General features: G+C 40.7%; 1 protein-coding gene across 2 annotated transcripts; it reads left to right on the forward strand.

The window, feature by feature from the left end:
• The first annotated feature begins 182 nt into the window (after positions 1–182).
• MSS51 (MSS51 mitochondrial translational activator) lies at positions 183–20,133 on the forward strand. 2 transcript variants are annotated; one of them, XM_073240868.1, is made up of 8 exons: positions 183–2,553; positions 3,124–3,265; positions 15,930–16,174; positions 16,467–16,622; positions 17,678–17,802; positions 18,010–18,576; positions 18,901–18,994; positions 19,315–20,133. In XM_073240868.1, exons 3-8 carry the CDS (start codon positions 15,954–15,956, stop codon positions 19,532–19,534), a joined length of 1,383 nt encoding a protein of 460 aa, XP_073096969.1. In that variant the 5' UTR covers positions 183–2,553; positions 3,124–3,265; positions 15,930–15,953; the 3' UTR covers positions 19,535–20,133. The 2 variants fall into 2 exon arrangements, with proteins under 2 accessions (XP_073096969.1, XP_017518427.1); XM_017662938.3 differs by lacking the exon at positions 3,124–3,265.
• Positions 20,134–20,797: the final 664 nt, after the last annotated feature.

Consider the following 20,797-nt stretch of genomic DNA (forward strand, 5'->3'; position numbering starts at 1 on the left):
GTTTTATTTGGAAGATGTAGTCCGGTTTGACCTTCTCATCCAAATTAGAAAATCCTGTATAGAACTGGAATATATCCTTCAAAGAAGATTATCTCATGGATGATTCATGGTAATTTGATGAATTAAATTCTTGTCTTCATAAATGTTACTTTTTTTTTTTAACATTGGTTATACTTGTTTTACATGAGCATTACTGATCACTAGAGAGCTTGGGTCCTATTGTAGGCCTCCTAAATCTAATATTTAAAATCACTATGTCACTTAACTTTTAATTTAAAGAAAATGTTACTGTCTAGAATTTTACTACAATAGTATTAGGAATTTATTGGGTGTTTTAACAAGAAAAAAATATTACTGATATTGCATTTCCTTTCCACCGTACTTCTTTCTAATTTGCCATAATCATAATAAATATAGAATTTTGCAAATTGAGGGAAACTAGGTTATTGTTCAACATTTTTAATAATATGCAGTATCTTTACAGTTGTCAATAATTATAATGATATACATTATAAAGCATTAATTTAAATTAAAATGTATATACTTGCCTAATTCTAGATAGCAAAATTCAAATTGTTGATTAGTATAGCTTCTACAGCTTATACCAGTCCATAAGCTGCCTTTAAAGTTATTTTGCACTGCATACCTTAAAGAGAAATTTTAGTTATGAAAACTGCATCTCTAAATTAAGACCTTAACTAGCATATCAGGCACCAGGAACTTCCTTAGCCCTTATAGGTCCATCACTGCGGTTATATAGTGTTTATGGGAATCATGGGTAAACATACAGCATCATTAGCAAACTAGAATTATAGGTTGGTAGTAAAAATCAAAAAGAAGAAAGAGAAAGGAACAGAACTCAGAAAAAGTGTATATTGCAAATGGTAGAATATCACCCAGTGTCACACCGACCGCTTCCTACCTGTTGAACAGGAACGTCTTTATAACTAGTTTCACAATGAACCATTAGAAATAGTTTTTTAAGATTTTTTTTTTAATGTAACCCATGAATGCAAATTGTCAAAATTCAGGTCTTTCTAAATTGTATGTTTGTCCACCAGAGCAAGTAATAGTGATAGCAAAATGTAATATTCAATATCAGTTTTTTCTGTATATCATTTCCCTTTATATTCAAAGTTGACACTCCTGAGTAAGACGATCTGACTTCCTGTACCTTCTGCAGCTCAGCCATTGTTAACAGAACTTACAATCTTCAAATGTTCTGCCAATTAAAATTGAAATTGACCCAAAACATTTGCTTGAAATGGAATACCCCTATTTTCTTCAGGATTTTGGCCTATTGCAACTGATTTTCCTTTGTCTACAGCTACTCTACATAATCTTATATAATATTTTGTTGAATCAATGCTTTTCTTCCACCTTCCCTGCTTGTACTTTGTGATTTCTGTAGTTAGGGGTTCCTTTGGAATCCATTATCTGTATCTGTTCATACGCAGATTTTATTTGCTACATTCAAAGGCCTCATTGCAAGGGATTCTGGTCCCATTTGATGTTCACAAAGGTAGGTAAGTGACATTAATTGGGGCCAGATGTAAGCAGAAAGTCAGGTCTTTCAGTTATATAGGACCACTGCCCTAAAACCTTTGAGTAGGTTCTGGAGCTTGATGGCTCTAAGTGAAAAGGAGATAGGAATTGTGAGGTTAAATGCCCCAGATCATCTATTTCAGAAAGAAATGGAATGTTTGAGTTGTTTATTTTCTGTTCCTAGAAATAATATGCATTTTTTGTCATTAATAGTTTGGTCTTACTTCCTTGAAAATATTCATAATTTCTATAAATATCCCTAAAATATTTATTCCTTTTTTGAAATACACAGGTGAAGTTGCCCTGGATGACATTCATTCAGAAAGTACCTTGCTTTACTTTCAGGGAAAGTGAATTTTACCAATTCTGTATATTTCCCCTACAATTGATTCCCTTCTATATACCATTAAAGGACCATTTCTATTCTCCATTCTTGGGTATTATATTTATACTTAAGCCTAGTTTGGTCATTGTTGAGTTGTTGAGCAGTGTTTATTACACTAAAAAGGACTTTGGGCTTTGGGGAACTTAACCCTGGGTCTAGATTGATAATGAATTCCCCTTTCCAGCCAAATAGTGACTTCTGAACGAATTCCATGGTTTTGGGTTGTTTTTTTTTCCCTTAATGCTGTGGACTGAGAGTAGAAATGCTGCCTTAGAGAGGTCCTGGAACAAGTAGGCATCATCTTTCCTCAGTCTGCTTGGCCTTTCGTGAGGTTGTGAGTGTTGACAGAGTTCTGAACCTTCTTGGCAGAAAAGAAAGGTCAGAAAGAGAGAAGTCCACAGGCTGGGGGCCAAATCCCTACTTGCCTCATTAGGGAGAATTCAGTGTTGGCTGTCTGCTTGGCAGGGCACACCTAATCACAGGGACCCAGCACTTCAGCAGTTTGCAAAGGAAAATGATACGAAGGGACAGCTGCAAGTCAGCCACAACCTAGGTCTGAGGAGATCAAGCATTCACTTCACTTGGAAGAAAGAGAGAAGAAGGGAAGCCGAGGGCTTAGCAGGGTAAGTTACTTTTCCATCAACCCCTCTGCTTGCTTAGTTTATAGTTGAGTAAAGCATTTATCACCCCTGGGAGTGTTAATCACTGATTAAGCATCTGAATGTGGTCACAATACCAATGTGCCTAATGTGTTTTTTCCTTTCCTCTTTGTCTTTTCCAACCCCTTTTGAGGATCCCCAATGAATAGCTTTACTCCCCCTTCTCTTCCCCACCTCCCCAAACATGTTTTGTGTATGCTGGTGAATTAGAGAAAATTAGATGGCCCTTCCTGTTCTGGAGATGGTGAAAAGATGACTGATTTAGGTGAAACTTGAGGCTTTTGGTGGTATGGAGGGAGAAAGATTAAGAGATCCAGTTCTGGGAATAATCTAGTATTTTAGGGAATTTGGAGATGGATAAAAGTGTTTCTAGGCCACTGTAGCTCTGGGAGTAAAGGAGTTCTCCTCCCAGGACAAGTTCCCTATGAATCCAATGAAACTGAAGGACAAGGGGAATGGCAGGTTGGGTTAAGGGGTTTTATTTCTCACAGCTTTTTCGGATGTGCTAGCCAAGCTGTGCTCTGTCCACTCCAGCTACAGCGCATGTGCCCCTTCTGGGAGGAACTCCATGGGTGGGTCCCTGGTGACTAAACCGATTATGTACCAGGAATGGAGGAGAGAAGAGAATGGCTGTTTTCTCTCCCTGGATTGACCCAAGGCTCTGAAACATCCATTGGTATGTAAATGGACTAAGGCCAGTTGAGAAATTCTGTAAATTCTGGGTGAAAACTTCCATTTACCCCACAATCCACCCCTCTAGAATTCTCACCTTACAATTTATGCACCCCCAATCTTCTGCAATAGCACCTGGCAAGAAAACAAGAGCACTGTAACCAGACTAATAACATAGGACAACAAGAGAAATTATGATACAGATAGCAATAAAATCGTGACAATCCTCAAGCTTGAGGATCCAGCTGGGTTCAAAGTCCTACTCAGATTCTAAGTCCATAACTCACCCATTCCACAGGAGGCCAGCAGCTGAACCATCAGGGGGCTCCAGGCATACTCAGCAACCAGCCCCTGTGGCTAGGGAATAGGCCCAATCCACAAAGATGGTAGAAGAAAATAACCTTACGGGCAACAGGAGACATGTTTTAACATTACCAACATAGGCAAATCCTGTCATATCAGGATGCATGCAAGAGAGTGGTCCTGTGATAGGACAGTGGCAGGAATGGGGTTAGAGATGGGTCAATATGTAGGGCTACAGCAGACACATGCACTGGCCATAATGACAAGATGGTCTTACCTTCCAGCTGTTTTAGGTATACTACTGTGATCTTCAGGGGCTACTCTGCTGTTACAGCAAGAACACATAGGGGGCCAGCCATTGCTGGTCCATGTTGTAGATGATATTTTTCATGCCCAACTCCAGTAAAACCTGCTGGAGCTCTGCATACATTTGCCAGCTAGTGAGAAGTATGGTATATCACCCTGATTAGGCCAGACTGCCCATAGAGCCACTATCTGCCAGTCCAAAAGCACATGATTCCCTGGGATCTGATGGGCATTTTGTAGCCTCTTCCAGAAAGAGAGGTAAGTTGTCAGGGAGCCAGTTTACCCATTTCTGACTCAGACAGAACAATGCCCTCTACTCCTAAATCCCAAAGGTGCAAAAGACAAGTGGGCAAAAGCTCTGAGGGCTCTGCCAAAGCCCTTCTGATTGCTCTAGTGCTCAGATCCACCAGCTCAGTCTGGGTATAGGGGCGGAGCATGGAATGCTTCACAACCTGGGGAGGGGGCTGTTCCTCTCCCTGAGGAACCTGTGGTTGCTGTGTTTTTATTTTCTTAACTACAATCAGGGGGGCTTTCAATGTGGCAGGGGGAGCTGGTGACTCAGGTAGCCTCAGCAAGAGTTCTGTGCTTGGCCCCTCCACCTCATACTCTCCCTACTTCTCTTCCCCTGACATCTCATCTACCATTTCTGGAGCTGAAGGCACCACCTCTTCCTTCACCTCCCCCACAGCCTCTTGTAGCTCACATTTTTCTGCTGCCCCCTCCCATGCCACTAGTATATCTCCCAGCAGCATGACCTCAGTTTTCAATAGCTTTCATTCCCTTTTCAGAGCATTCTACAATTCATCTTCCTGTTTTGCCACTTGCTGCTGAAGTGTGTCTCTCTCCTTGGTAACTTTTTCCAATGCTGCAAGAAACAGCCACCCCACATTTCCTGCTGTCCCATGTGCACTCAGTTCTCCTAAGGAGTCCCCAATTTTGCAAAGGGCCAACTCTACTGCCTCCAGTGTCCTCACCCTTCCCCAGTTCTGGGGAGGCGCCCACTCCTCCAGGAGGTACCTTATCTGAGACCAAAACACCACTGGAGAATCCCTGGTCTTTTCCAGGGATTCTCCAGTGGGTGGAGATGAGGAAATACCTACTATGGGTGGTGTTTCCACCACCCATAGTAGGTATTTCCTCATCATCTATAGGGGCAGCTCACTGAACCCAAAAGACGGATTTCAGATTCACTGGATCCTGCTGACTATGCCAAAATGGAGCTCCGGGAGTAAGGGGGTTCCCATCCCAGGACAATTTCCCTATGAATCTGGTGAAATCAAAGGACAAGGGGAACAGCAGGTTGGGTTAAGGCATTTTATTTATCACACCTTGCTTGGGTTTGCTAGCCTGGCTCCTCACCATCTGTCCTCTCTGGTCATGGTATGGGTGCCTTACCCTGCCTGCCTCTACCAGGAGGAACTCCATGGGTGGTTGGTGGTGACTAGACCAGTTATGTATCAGGAACAGAGAGCAGAAAATGGCTGTTTTCTCTCCACCCTTTGCCTGGGTCAACCTGTTGCTCTGAAACATCTATTGGTATGTAAATGGACAAAGGCCATGTGAGAAATTCTGTAAATTCTGGGTGGAATCTTCCATTTACCCAACAGACACCAGTTTATGTGTCCTCTCCTCTCCGATCCTTGGTGTTACCTCTTTTATATACTAGGAATAAATTATAGCCCAAATCACTGGGGATGGCTAGAAAACAAAGTGATTCCTATTCTAATAGAGGTAGACTCTGAACTCTGGAAAATTGTGAAAGCATACTATAACTGTTCCTAAATTCTTCTTTGTCCACTCTGGTTTTTGCCTTTTTCTCTCATATCCATCCCCCTCTGTCCCCTTGAACTTGGAGGATCCAGGGCCTCAGTGCAGGAAAGTTAGAACCAATGTATGGGCCTGGGGTATACAAACTCATATATGAACCTGATGATACATGTAAATACAAATACATTCATGCATTCCCACCTTCTTACCTTCCTGCCAGAAACAGTTCATTTATATCATAAACCTGCTCTAGACACAGAGGAAACTATGACATTAGGGATTTCACCAGCACCACCCTTCCCCAAGTTGTGTGGTCCCTTGACTTCCAGCCAATTAATTCAATCAACCCCCAGAGAGGCAAGAATTATTCTTTATATTTCCCTTCTGGAAAGGCAGATAAGTGATGCAGTACCTCGCTGGTCTTCATTGGCTTCCATTGTAGCATAAAGGCTTTTGGTTGAGCATCAGAAAGAGATTCATTATTAATACTGGCATTTAAGACTCTTGACTTGTCTCAAATAGAAGGTACTTTTCCTTCAAACCTGTAAAGAAAAGATGAGTCCATTCTTTCATTGTGTCAAAAAGTGTTACCTGGAGGATTCTCAAGATGGCAGTGTGAGTACAGTGGTGGAAATCTTCTCAAACCATATATTTTTTGAAAATACAGCAAATATAATTATTCCTAAAAGAGTGACTGGAAGATACAGTACATGAGCCAGGCTGCATCTGCAGGAGCCCAACATCTCATGGAAAAGGGTAGGATACAAAGCCATGACCCAGAGGAACCCGAGCACTCCCCCCACCAGAGCTCACTGTTGGGAGGAAGGGAATCAGAGTGGGGAGGGAGTGGAAGCACAGGACTGCTAAATAATCAGCCCTGGTGGTCTGCCCCGGGAACACAAACACACATTGCATGGTGCACTGGATATTGAAGGAGCGGAAAAGCAAGGTCCGAGATTGAGATTGAGAACAGGTTCCCACAGCTGGCTACCCTGGGACAAAAGAAAAGCGGGCCCTTTAAAAGTCTTAAAGGGACAAGAGTTTAACAGATGGGAGAAAATTGTCCTGACACACTCATCCCAGCAGGCTGGAAACCTTAAGAAACTTCAGCTGCCCTAACTCCCTGGGTGGCAATGCAGCTCCAAAGCCCCTCATGGCGATAAGTAGCCTGCTGTTCCTTCCCCACCACTGGCACTGCAAGCAAACCGACTAACCCGTGATTGCTGAGGAAATGCTGAGGAGCAGCCCCACCTACAGCAACCACACAGCTTAGCACAGAGGATTCACCCTGCACATGGCTAACCAGCCGAGACCCAGAGTCTACTACTCCCTGTGCACATTTGACCGACACAGAGCAGAGACTGGGGCAGAGTCCAGGAGGCACAAAGGGGCTTTGTTCTTGAGGCAGAACACGTGTCACGTGCCTATGACCCCTGCCAGTGCCCTAGGCCATCCCGAGGGCCGCCCTGCCCACAGCATCTTGAGATTAACCCAGAGGCTGTTCCCAGCTCATGGTGGAATGGTGCAGACAGTGGAGATGGGCGCAGAGTCCAGAAGGCATGAAGGGGCTCTGTTTTCACAGCAGAACATGCACAAATCTCCTGCAACCCCCTACCAGTGCCCTAGGCCATTCCAATGGCCACCCCACCCAGAGCAGTTTAGGGGATTAACCCAGAGACTGGCTGCTTCTTGCTCGGGGTTGACCGGCACAGACAGTGGACATGGGCACAGAGTCCGGGAAGCACGAAGAGGCTCCATTCTCATGGCAGAACACACACTGCTCACCTACAAACCCCGCCAGTGCCCTAGGCCATCCCTGGGCCCCTCCTCCCATGGAAGCTTGGGATTAACCCAGAGGCTGCTCTGTGCACACGGTTGACTGGCACAGAGAGGGGAAATGGGCACGGAGACCAGAAGGCACAAGGGGGCTTTGCTCTTGCAGCAGAACACGCGCTGCTGGCCTGTGACCCTTGACATTGCCCTAGGCTATCTCAAGGGTCACCCAGCCCATGGCAGCTTAGGGGATTAACCCAGAGACTGCTCCTTGTATGTGGTCTCATTGCCATGAAAAGGCAGAAAAATCTTGTTCAGTCCAAAATCCCTCAAACACCAGACACAGGGCTTGATGAGACTGAAATCACCAATCTTCCTGAAAAAGATTTCAAAATAAGTCAGAAGTATGCTGATGGAGCTACAGACAAATATACAAGAGCTAAGGAATGAATCCAGGAGGGAGATAACAGAAATGAAACAAGCAGTGGAAGGATCTAAGAGCAGACTGGATGATGTGGAAGAGACTGTTAATTGAATAGAAATCAGAGAACAGGAATACAGAGAACCTAAGGCAGAGAGATAAAAGGATCTCTAGGAATGAAAGAATATTAAAAGAACTGTGTGACCAATCCAAACTGAACAATATTTGCATTATAGGGGTACCAGAAGAAGAAGAGAAAGAAAAAGGGATAGAAAGTGTCTTTGAAGAAATAATTGCTGAAAACTTCCCCAATCTGGGGAAGGAAATAGTCTCTCAGAAATGGAAGGCCACAGATCTCTCAACACAAGGGACCCAAGGAGGACAACACCAAGACATAATAATTAAAATGGCAAAGATCAAAGACAAGGACAGAGTATTAACAGCAACCAAAGAGAGAAAAAAGATGACCTACAAAGGAAAACCCATCAGGCTATCATCAGACTTCTCAGCAGAAACCTTAGAGGCCAGAAGGGAATGGCATGATATATTCAATGCAATGAAACAGAAGGGCCTCGAACCAAGAATACTGTATCCAGCACAATTTATCATTTAAATTTGAACAAGGGATTAAACAATTCCCAGATGAGCAAAAGTTGAGGGAATTTACCTCACACAAACCATCTCTACAATGTATTTTAAAGGGACAGCTCTAGATGGAAGTATGCCTAAGTCTAAATAGCTGTCACCGGAAAAAATAAAACCACAGCAAAGAAAGTAGACCAAGCAAATACTAACTAAAGGCAAAATAAAATCAGCTATCCCCAAAATCAGTCAAGGGAAACACAAAGAGTGCAGAATAAAACACCTAACATATAAAGAGTGGAGGAGGAAGAAAAAGAAGGGAGAGAAATAAAGAATCATCAGACTGTGTTTATAATAGTGTAATAAGTGAGTTAAGTTAGATGGTTAGATAGTAAAGAAGCTGCCCTAGAACCTTTGGTAACCACAGATCCAAAGCCTGCAATGGCAATAAGTACACATCTATCAATTATCAACCTAAATGTAAATGGATTGAATGCACCAATCAAAAGACAGAGAGTAATAGAATGGATAAAAAAACAAGACCCATCTATATGCTGCCTAGAAGAGAATCACTTCAAACCCAAAGACACACACAGACCAAAAGTGAAGGGATGGAAAAAGATATTTCATGCAAACAGTAGGGAGAACAAAGCAGGTGTTTCAGTACTAGTATGAGACAAAATAGACTTCAAAACTAAGACAGTAACAAGAGACAAAAAAGGACATTACATAATGATGAAGGAGTCAGTCCAACAAGAGAATATAACCATTATAAATATATATGCATCCAATAGAGGTACACCAACATATGTGAAACAAATACTAAGAGAATTAAAGGGGGAAATGGAATGCAATGCATTCATTTTAGGAGACTTCAACACACCACTCACTCCAAAGGACAGATCCCAGACAGAAAATAAGTAAGGACAGAGAGGCACTGAAAAACACACTAGAACAGATGGACCTAACAGACATCTACAGAACTCTACACCCCAAAGCAGCAGGATACACATTCTTCTCAAGTGCACATGGAAGATTTTCCAGAATAGACCACATACTAGGCCACAAAAAGAGCCTCAGTAAATTCAAAAAGATTGAAATTCTACCAACCAACTTCTCAGATCACAAAGGTATAAAATTAGAAATAAATTGTACGAAGAAAACAAAAAGGCTCACAAACACATGGAGGCATAACAACATGATCCTAAATAATCAATGAATCAATGACCAAACTAAAATAAAGATCAAGCAATATATGGAGACAAATGAAAACAACAGCACAATGCTCCAACTTCTGTGGTACAGAGCAAAGGCAATTCTAAGAGGAAAGTATAAAGTAATCCAGGCCTATTTAAAGAAGGAAGAACAATCCCAAAAGAATAGTCTAAATTCACAATTATTGAAACTGGAAAAGGAAGAACAAATGAGGCCCAAAGTCAGCAGAAGGAGGGACATAATAAAGATCAGAGAAGAAATAAATAAAATTGAGAAGAATAAAACAATAGAAAAAAATCAGTGAAACCAAGAGCGGTTCTTTGAGAAAATAAATGAAATAGATAAACCCTTAGCCAGACATATTAAGAGAAAAAGAGAATCTGCACACATAAACAGAATCAGGAATGAAAAGGAAAAAATCACTACGGACACCACAGAAATACAAAGAATTATTAGAGAATACTATGAAAATCTATATGCTAACAAACTGGATAACCTAGAAGAAATGGACAACTTTCTAGAAAAATAGAACTTTCCAAGACTGACCAAGGAAGAAACAGAAAATCTAAATGGACCAATTATCAGCAAAGAAATTGAATTGGTAATCAAAAAACAAACCAAAAACAAAACACCTGAACCAGATGGATTCACTGCTGACTTTTATCAGACATTTATAGAAGACATAATACCCATTCTCCTTAAAGTTTTCCAAAAAATAGAAGAGGAGGGAATACTTCCAAACTCATTCTATGAAGCCAGAATCACTCTAATGCCAAAATCAGGCAAAAACACCACAAAAAAAGAAAACAACAGACCAATGAATGTATATGCAATAATACTCAACAAAATATTAGCAAACCAAATTCAAAAATACATCAAGAGGATCATACACCATTATCAAGTGGGATTCATCCCAGGACTACAAGGATGGTACAACATTTGAATGTCCATCAACATCATCCACCACATCAACAAAAAGAAGACAAAAACCACGTGATCATCTCCATAGATGCTGAAAAAGCATTAGACAAAATTCAACATCCATTCATGATAAAAACTCTCAACAAATGGGTATAGAGGGTGAGTACCTCAACATAATAAAGGCCATATATGACAGACCCACAGCCAACATCATACTGTGAGAAGCTGAAAGCTTTTCACCTAAGATTGGAAACAAGACAAGGATGCCCACTCTCCCCGCTTTTATTCAACATAGTATTGGAGGTCCTAGCCACGGCAATCAGACAAAACAAAGAAATAAAAGGCCTCCAGATAGGTAAGGAAGAAGTCAAACTTTCACTGCAGGTGGCATGATATTGTACATAATAGACTCTAAAGAATCCACTCCAAAACTATTAGAACTACTATCTGAATTCAGCAAAGTTGGAGGATACAAAATTAATACACAGAAATCTGTTGCATTCCTATACACTAATGATGAACTAGCAGAAAGAGAAATCAAGAAAACAATTCCATTCACAATTGTATCAAAAAGAATAAAATACCTAGGAATAAACCTAACCGAGAAAGTGAAAGACGTATATCCTGAAAACTAGAAGACACTCTTAAAACAAATTAAAGAGGACACTAACAAATGGAAATTCATCCCATGCTCCTGGGTAGGAAGAATTAATATTGTCAAAATGGTCATCCTGTCTAAAGCAATCTACATAGATTCAATGCAATACCAATCAAAATACTGACAGCATTTTTCAACAAACAGGAACAAATAGTTCTAAAATTCATGTAGAACTACCAAAGGCCCCAAATAGCCAAAGCAATCTGAGAAGGAAGAATAAAGCAGTGGGGATCTCGCTTCCCGACTTCAAGCTCTATTACAAAGCCACAGTAATCAAGACAATTTGGTCCTGTCAAAAGTACAGACCCACACACCAGTGAAACAGAATAGAGAGTCCAGATATTAACTGAAGTATATATGGTCAATTAATATGCGATAAAGGAGCCATGGATATACAATGGGGAAATGACAGCCTTTTCAACAGCTGGTGTTGGCAAAACTGGACAGCTACATGTAAGAGAATGAAACTGGATTACTGTCTAACTCCATACACAAAAGTACGAAATGGATCAAAGACCTGAATGTTAAGTCATGAAACCATAAAACTTTTAGAAGAAAACATAGGCAAAACTCTCTTGAATATAAACATGAACAACTTCTTCATGAACACATCTCCCCGGGCAAGGGAAACAAAAAAAAAAAAATGAACAAGTGGGACTATATCAAACTAAAAAGCTTCTGTACAGCAAAGGATGCCATCAGTAGAATAAAAAGACATCCTACAATATGGGAGAATATATTCATAAATGACATATCCAATAAGGGGTTGATGTCCACAATATATAAAGAGCTCATGCACCTCAACAAACAAAAAGCAAATAATCCAATAAAAAAAATGGACAGAGGATTTGAACAGACACTTCTCCAAAGAAGAAATTCAGATGGCCGAAAGGCACATGAAAAGATGCTCCACATTGCTAGTCATCAACGAAATGTAAATTAAAACCACAATGAGATATCACCTCACACTAGTTAGGATGGCCACCATCCAAAAGACAAACAACAAATGTTGGCGAGGATGTGGAGAAAGGGGAACCCTCCTACACTGTTGGTGGGAATGTAAATTAGTTCAAGCCTTGTGGAAAGCAGTATGGATGGAGGTTTCTCAAAAAACTCAAAATAGAAATACCATTTGACCCAGGAATTCCACTCCTAGACATTTACCCTAAGAATGCAGCAGCCCAGTTTGAAAAGACAGATGCACCCCTATGTTTATTGCAGCGCTATTTACAATAGCCAAGATATGGAAGCAACCTAAGTGTCCATCAGTAGATGAATGGATAAAGAAGATGTGGTACATATACACAATGGAATATTATTCGGCCATAAGGAGAAAACAAATCCTACCATTTGCAACAACATGGATGGAGCTAGAGGGTATTATGCTCAGTGAAATAAGCCAGGCAGAGAAAGACAAGTATCAAATGATTTCACTCATCTGTGGAGTATAAGAACAAAGCAAAAACTGAAGGATAAAACAGCAGCAGACTCACAGAGCCCAAGAATGGACTAACAGTTACCAAAGGGAAAGGGACTGGGGAGGATGGGTTGGAAGGGAGGGATAAGGGGACAAAGGGCATTACGATTAGCACACATAATGTAGGTGGGGGTCACGGGCAAGGCAGTATAACGCAGAGAAGACAAGTAGTGATTCTATAGCATCTTACTATGCTGATCGACAGTGACAGTGACTGTAATGGGGTATGTGGTGGGACTTGATAAGGGGGGGAATCTGGTAACCACAATGTTGTTAATCTAAGTGTATATTAATGATACCAAAAAAAGTGTGATCTTGCCTAAGGAGGCTAGGTAATAGAGCAGTTAAACGCCTCTAGAATTCAGCAATTCTAACAATGTGTGGTGATTAAAAGTAGAGGGAAGAGTCAGGTCAGTGATTGGAAATGGGTGTCCTATGTTGTGAAAGCACCCTTTCTTAAAGGGATATGACCCTTAATCCTAAAATAATCTACTTTCTTTAGGCCTAATTTCTTCTTTTATGGTGGGAAAATAGAAGAAAAGGTACACAAATGAGTTTAGTTCTCTCTGTTCTGTAGATTCTGAGATCATGCATTCAACTATGGGATGAAGGGAGAGATTAAAGGGGTGGAATGAAAGGATGAGGAGAAAGAAAGTACCAAATTATTTCACACAAATTAGTTCCTCCATTAACCTGAGGAAGGCGTTTTCAAGAGCCATGTCAAGAGGTAACAGACATTAGCTGAATGATTCTGGGAGGTTTTTGTTTATTGTTGTGCCACCTACAGCTCAGCTAAAGGATGATTCTGGACTTTTTTTCGTAACAGATTTGGTTCTGAAAGATTAAATGTCAGACTATTTTTGTAACAAAACATGATCCATGTTTATTTATGGTAAAATCAATCACTGTCAGCATTTTCATCCTCTCTTTATCCCTTTCCCTGGAGGGAGTTCATCTGGGGGTCACAAATGTTTAGCTTCTCAACTTCTATGGATACCTTCCTTTTTAAATTAAGGTGAAATTCAGATAACATAAAATTAATCCTTTTAAAATGAGCAATTAAATTGCATTTAGTACATTGGCATTGTTGTATGCAACTGCCACCTCTGTCTAGTTCCAAAACAATTTCACCCCAAAAGAAAACCCCATAACCATCAAGTAGTTACTCCCCATGCAACCACAGATCTGTTTTCTGTCTCTGGATTTACCTATTCTCAGTATTTCATGTAAGTGGAATCATATAACATGTGACCTTTTGCATAATGTTGTTGAGGTTCATCCACATTGTGCTATATATCAGTACTACTTTTCTTTTTTATGGCTGAATAATATATCCCACTTTGTTTATTAATTCATCTCTTGGTGAACCTTTGGGTTGTTTCTACATTTTGCTACTGTGAACAGTGCTGCTATGAATATTTTGAATAAGCATTTGTTTGAGTACCTGTTTTCAATCATTTTGGATATGTACCTAAGAGTGAAATTGCTGGGTCTTTGTGTGCTGGGTCTATGTTTAACTATTTGTAGAGCTGTTGTGCTGTTTCCCATAGTGGTTATACCATTTTACATTCTTAATATCAGTGCATGAAGGTTCCGATTTTCCCACATCCTTGCCAACACCTCTTATTTTCTGTTTTTTTCTTATAATACCCATCCTAATAGGTACTAAGTGATATCTCATGGTTTTGATTTGCATTTTTCTAAGACCAGTAATGTTGAGCATCTTTTCATGTGCTTATTGGAAATTTGTGTATTTTCTCTGGAGAAATGTCTTTTCAAGTCCTTTGCCCATTTTTTAATTGGGTTGTTTGTTTAACTGAGTTTTAGAAGTTCTTCACATATCAGGTTATTAATCTCTTACCAGATACATGATTTGCAAATATTTTCTCCAATTCTATGGGTTGCCATTTCACTCTGTCCTTTAATGCACAAAAGTCTTTAATTTTTTATGTAATCCAATTTTTCTTTTTCTTTTGTTGCCTGTGCTTTTGGTATCATAGACAAGAAACTGCCAAATCCAGTATCATGAAGCTTTTCTGCTGTGTGTTCTTCTAAGACTTTATAGTTTTAGCTCTTACATTTTGGTCTCTATTCTATTTCACTAATTCCCAGAATGTTCCCATTTATATTCCTATGCTCATGCTCTTCTCTATGCTTAGAATTCTTTTTTCCCTATCTCCATGTATTCAAATTATTATCATCTTTCATGGTCTATCCCTACTGCTACCTGCTTCATTGAAGTCTTTGTATAACTCACCAACTGAAGAGACTCCCTTCTTCTGATCCTCCATTAGTGCTTTAGTTTCACTTTTCTTATAGGACTTACATACTGCCTTAGAGTTAATATTTAATCCCTCTACAAGACATTTAGATGTTAAATATATTTTTCATATTTGTTCCCGTTGTATTTTGCAAATGACTGTATGTGTTCATCAATAAATATTTATTGAATGAGTGGATGTTTTTATTTTTCTCAATAAATAAATATAGAGTCCCTTTGTTTACTTGTGCAAGGAATGGGAAAAGACAGGGAAGGAGGACATCACAGAGTTCCTGCTAAGTAGTGAGTGGGTGTGGGCTTAGTTCTGCTTCAAAACTTAGAACTCTTCCTTCATGATATGCATTATGTGCGTGAGTGCATAACTCTTAGCCTTGTGGTGCTCATTATGTATTGCATTTAATTTATACTTATTGCTTATAAATGTGGTGATAGGTCTTTTAAAAAGAATGTTTTACTTCCCTAACTACATTAGAATGACTAATTCTCCAATTAGGTGGTACGTTTGGAGAACCAAAACCTCTGTGGCTTTTCTTCTAAGTTGACTCTTAAAATAGACAAATAATATATGAATATATTCTTTGTATAAAAAAGTCAGACATCACAGATAAGTATAAAGTCCCCTTTGATCAGCCCAGTTCCTATCCCAGTGCCTCTGCCTCTTTCTCTTCTCACAGTTACTCTTTATTTGTGAGTCCTGCCAGACCTCTCTGCATTTACTTACACATGTTTATATTATATATAGAACTTCATATGTAATACATATATGTATAATTATATTCATATAATTATTTCCCCTCTACTTTTTACAACAGCCTGTAGTAATTAATAATCAATAGATACTAAATAAATCAGATGGATACCTGGGTCTGAAAGACTGGAATGAGAAGTGAAAGATCAAACATATGAAAACACATCATACATGTCCAAATTGCAAAATTCCATTCCATATCTGTTTTATGTATAGTCTCCAGGTATCAGTGGACAGGCCATGGCTCCACGGTCCCGGAAACGAAGGCACAAGAAACCCTCTTCACTGGTGACTCCCGTGGTTGTGACCCCACCCACAGTTGCGACCCCTGTGCCTAAGACTCTCTCAGAACCTGGCCCTAGCATTGACGCACTTGGCTTCCTCTCCTTGGAGAGTAATGTTCCTGGCCTATCCCAACTAATCCTTCAAAAGCTGAATATGAAAAGCTATGAAGAATACAAGTGAGTGACTAGCTTTATGGAAGAGTAATATGTTGTCTCTGGTAGAAGTGATTTCAAAGGTGAGAGGGAGCATAACTTGGGGTGTAGGAGGTACTTGGCAATGAGGGATTTTATCATACTGACTTTTGCCAATATTACTATATAAGCAAATATAATTTGCTTAAGTAAGAAATGATAGGAGTAGGAGATGTGGGAGTAGGTGGAAATATATAGGAGACAAGGCGGGGATCATGAGGAATTTTGGAGAGATTCCTTTTCCTAGTGCTACTTCTTCTCCGTGCTGTCTCTGCAGGTTGGTGGTGGATGGGGGATCTCCTGTGCCAGGCTTTGGATTTCGATGTCTTCAAGAAATGTTCCAGAAGATGGAGGACACATTCCGATTCTGTGCTCACTGTAGGGCACTCCCTAGTGGCCTTTCAGACTCCAGGGTCCTCCGGCAGTGCAAGAGGTGACTAACTGGGGGCTAATAAGGCAGACATCAAGAAATGATCCTGTTGTGAGACCTCACTGCAGGAGGAAAGGTCTGAGAATTTTCAGAATAACTTAAGGCCCACTCCTCATTCTGTGTGATCCAGGCTGTAGAGAGATTAGAAATTGTTGGGCTCCTTATTTTTGATGTTATGAGGAGATCAGATAGCAAAAACAGTACATTAGTACCTTTTATCTATGGTTTTGCTTTCCACAGTTTCAGTTAACTGTTGTCAACCGCAGTTCAGAAACATAAAAGGTCAGTAGTAGCCTAAATGCTGTGTCACAATGCCTGTGGCATTTACCTCACTTTATCTCATCACATAGGCATTTTATCATCTCATATCATCACAAGAAGAACAGTGAGTACAGTACAATATTTTGAGAGAACGACATTCACATAATTTTCATTACAGTATATTGTCATAATTGTTATATTTTATTATTAGTTTTTGTTGTTAATTTCTTACTGTGCCTGATTTAAAATAAAACTTTATCATAGGTATGTATGTATAGGAAAAAACATAAAAACATTGCATGTGTGTGTGTGTGTATATATATATATAGGGTTTGGTACTATCTTTGGTTTCAGGCATCCACTGGGGGTCTTGGAACATATCTACCACAGATAAGGGGAACTACTGTACAATCCTCTCTACCTCCCTCTTGAATATTCAAGGGGTAAGATCATAGCTGTTCTGGGAAGTTTGGGATCTAGCCATACCTGGGATAAGAAGGCAGCTGCAAACTCCTGGTATTTTATTTTTCTGTAGTGAATATAAAAAGTGAGTTGTTCTATCTACTAGAGACTGAGGTGTCACTCTGACCCAAGAGAATAATTACATTCCCAGTCTCTCCTGCTACCTCTGCTAAATGTAGTCCCTAAATTTGGTACATCAGCTGTCACTCCTATCCCTACCTTCCTTACCCAGTGGTCTTTCTTCCTACCTACAAGAATACAAGTACCCTTCCTCTGACATCCCACAATCACCTTTGAGGTTTAGGAACATCTATTTCTGGGGCTCATTCCCTCAGGTGCAGAAATGTCTATTACTGCAGTCCAGAGTGCCAGAGGTCAGCTTGGCCAGCACACAGGAGGGTCTGTCAAGAGCTGCGTCTTGTAGCTGTGGACCGTCTCATGGAATGGCTTCTGGTTACAGGTGGATGGTGGTGTTGGGGAACTGTCATAATGGTCATAGTTGTTTGTACTTGCAGAAAGGTATGAAAATACGTTATGAAATAAAAATAAGGACCTGGGTGGGGTGGGGGAATGGGGCATACCTGATCTCAGGTTGGAAGAGTGAACATGGAGGGAATATTGAAGCCATGGAAGGATTAGGTCACTTCTTATTCCTTCTTTCCTGCAGGTGATTTTGTCCTACCCTCAGGACCTTGGCCATGCATGGCTGAAGTTGTACAGGCCTGGGACACGTGGTTTTCTATGCGGCATTTACAGCTAGATGCTACACTGGATGCTGTGCTAGGTGGTCATGCCATGACCTCCCTGTGGACCAGTGTAGGATGGCCAAGACCAGACCCAGATATCCTGGAGGGCTCTTTGAGGCGGCTACTGACAGATGCCCTCTCAAGGCCCTTGACAGTGGGCCTTGGGCTTCGGTCCTTGAGGATAGATGTTGGGAAGATTGGGGGAAGCACAGTGCATGTGGTTGGTGCTTCCCATGTAGAGACTTTCCTCACTCGCCCTGGGGACTATAATGAGCTTGGCTACATGTTTCCTGGACACCTTGGCCTCCGTGTGATCATGGTGGGCATAGACGTAGCTGCTGGCTTTTCCCGGAACACCTCAACTTCACCTCTAGAACCTGGCATGGTTAAGCTTAGTGGCCATAGGGGCCTCTATCATGACTTCTGGGAGGAGCAAGTAGAGACTGGACAGGTAGCCCATCCAGATTTGGTAGTGGCGTTCCATCCAGGTAAGAGTCGTTGGCTCAGGGGAATACTGGGTGGATCCTCTGGGAATTTTCCATCTAGATTCTTGTATCTTCCTTCTTTGGAACCCCATTCATTTGGCCAGGTGAAACACAATATGATGACAACCTTGGTTGATCACTAGCCACATTGTGCTACACCTGGGTTCAAAATTTTCCATGAAAGAATCTGGGGTGGGTGATGGTGGTAAATGAGCATTGGGGGTGAGCAGGGTGGGGGATGAGGTAGACACAATAAAAGAAGTATCTTGCTTAGGGTCTACCTAAGCCCTTCCCCTCTCTATTCTCATTTCCATTTTTGTTCCATAGGTTTCCATGCTTCCCCAGACTTGATGGAGTCTTGGCTGCCCACACTCCTGCTACTTCGTGATTATGAAATCCCTACACTGATTACTGTTTACAGGTTTTGACCTTTTCATATTTGTGATACCTCTCTGATTCACACACCTCTCTTTATATAGATGAGCTCATTTCTCTCCCTTTGCTCATCTCTTCCACTTTGTGGTGAGGATTTTCTTCCTACCCACACTTGGCTTTCTAATCCCCTTGGAACAAAGTCCTATGCTAGTTGATCAGGTAATAGTGAGACATTTGGGATGGAGTGATAGCCCCTGCTTAGTCCAACCTTAAGTAATTTTTGGGATTGATTAGTCCAGAAATGTCAAGTTCTGTCAGTTTCTCTCCTAAATCAGCACAGCAATTTTTATTATCTGTCTCCCATAGCCATCAGGAGTTGACAGCCACTTTGCAGATTCTGGTGGACCTGGATACACACATCACTGCCTATGGAGCTAACCCTTTCGCATCCCTCAAACCTGAACAGGTCTATTCCAACCCCAACAAGCAGCCAGTATACTGCAATGCCTACTATATCATGTTTCTTGGAAGTTCCTTCCAGGTGGACAGAAGGCAATTGGAAGAGAAAGTAGATAGTAGGGTTTAAATAGTTAAGCCAGATCCTGACTGCTTGTCTAGAAAATGGTGCCCAGTTGGCAACTTAGAACTCTGTATATCCTAAACCTCATTTACTTGTCCAGGTAAACATTCTAAGATGAATGGGAACTCCTGTATGATTTGACTCATTTTTAAGACGTTGGCCACAAGTAGCTTCTAGAGACAGAATTCTAGATTTGGCATGTGGTATCAGCTTTTCCAGAGCCTTGAGGTCCGAACCGTTTCCTTTGTAAGAAACTTATACCTTTTGACTGGAGTCAGATGGCACTAAGCAAAAGAATGGCACTCAATTTTTCTGAAAGACTTGTTATCCAGCAATATGGGCTAAAGAATGGAAAATGTTAATGAGTTAAAGTGCTTCAAGAATGGGCAAGTCAGAGAATTGGTTGGGAACATAGTGGAGGTTGTGAGGATTGGCACACTATTTTTTGGCCTTTTCAAGATATTCTCTAGGGGAATAATGACCCTAGAACACTTTTTTCCCTCATGTTGTATTAGAGATATTCCAGAGTATATCAGACTTTACTTGAATATACTGGAGTTTTTTGTTATCACCTGGACTATACACAATAAACTCAATTTGGGGCTTCATAAGCCACTTGTTTTATTTCTTTTTCACTGACAAGAACTACTTGTCTACACATAACACCTCAAGATTGGATGTTTCTCTCTTGCCAAAGGAGTGATTAACATCAGCTTTCTGGGCTTGCTCTCTGCCACACCGTGTCTCATGTCATTCTTCTCTTACCACCTTCTCAGGATTAGGATATTCCCTAGGCATTCATTCCTCTAGCCTTGCCATGACCTCAACCCTCCACTCCCACCCCTAACACACATATATACATTCTTATTGTCCATTCTAGTAGAGGTAATGTTAGAATTAATTTATTCATTTGAAACATTAGTACCTGCCATGTGAAGGGTACTGTATTAGGGCTTTGGGGAGATAAAAAAAATAATGAGACACAGTCTTTAGTTTTAACCTAGAAAGGGAAATAATACATATACATAGATGTCTATTACAATATGTAATGTGGAGTAAGAACCATGAGAGAGGCCTGCAGTACTAAGAAAATAGAGTGAAAAGAGATCACTTTGCTAACTGAGGGTATTCTGAATTAGAATTTTATGAAACAGATGAAGGGCAGGGCATTTCAGATGGAAGGAGCAACAGGAGCAGAAGTTCAGAGGCAGAAAAGTGAGAGATATTTTAGGGTACATTGTGGGATTAGTATATATTTAGTCTGGAAAG

This window comes from Manis javanica, chromosome 7, assembly GCF_040802235.1.
Source record: "Manis javanica isolate MJ-LG chromosome 7, MJ_LKY, whole genome shotgun sequence".
NCBI classification, from domain to species: domain Eukaryota; kingdom Metazoa; phylum Chordata; class Mammalia; order Pholidota; family Manidae; genus Manis; species Manis javanica.

What these genes read in the sequence shown, in the direction of transcription:
- MSS51 (XM_073240868.1), top strand. Translation starts at nt 15,954, where the DNA reads ATGGCTCCACGGTCCCGGAAACGAAGGCACAAGAAACCCTCTTCACTG. An exon ending in GTCCTCCGGCAGTGCAAGAG is followed by an intron (nt 16,623 to 17,677) that starts GTGACTAACTGG and finishes TCATTCCCTCAG; the next exon opens with GTGCAGAAATGTCTATTACT. An exon ending in GGTAGTGGCGTTCCATCCAG is followed by an intron (nt 18,577 to 18,900) that starts GTAAGAGTCGTT and finishes TTTGTTCCATAG; the next exon opens with GTTTCCATGCTTCCCCAGAC.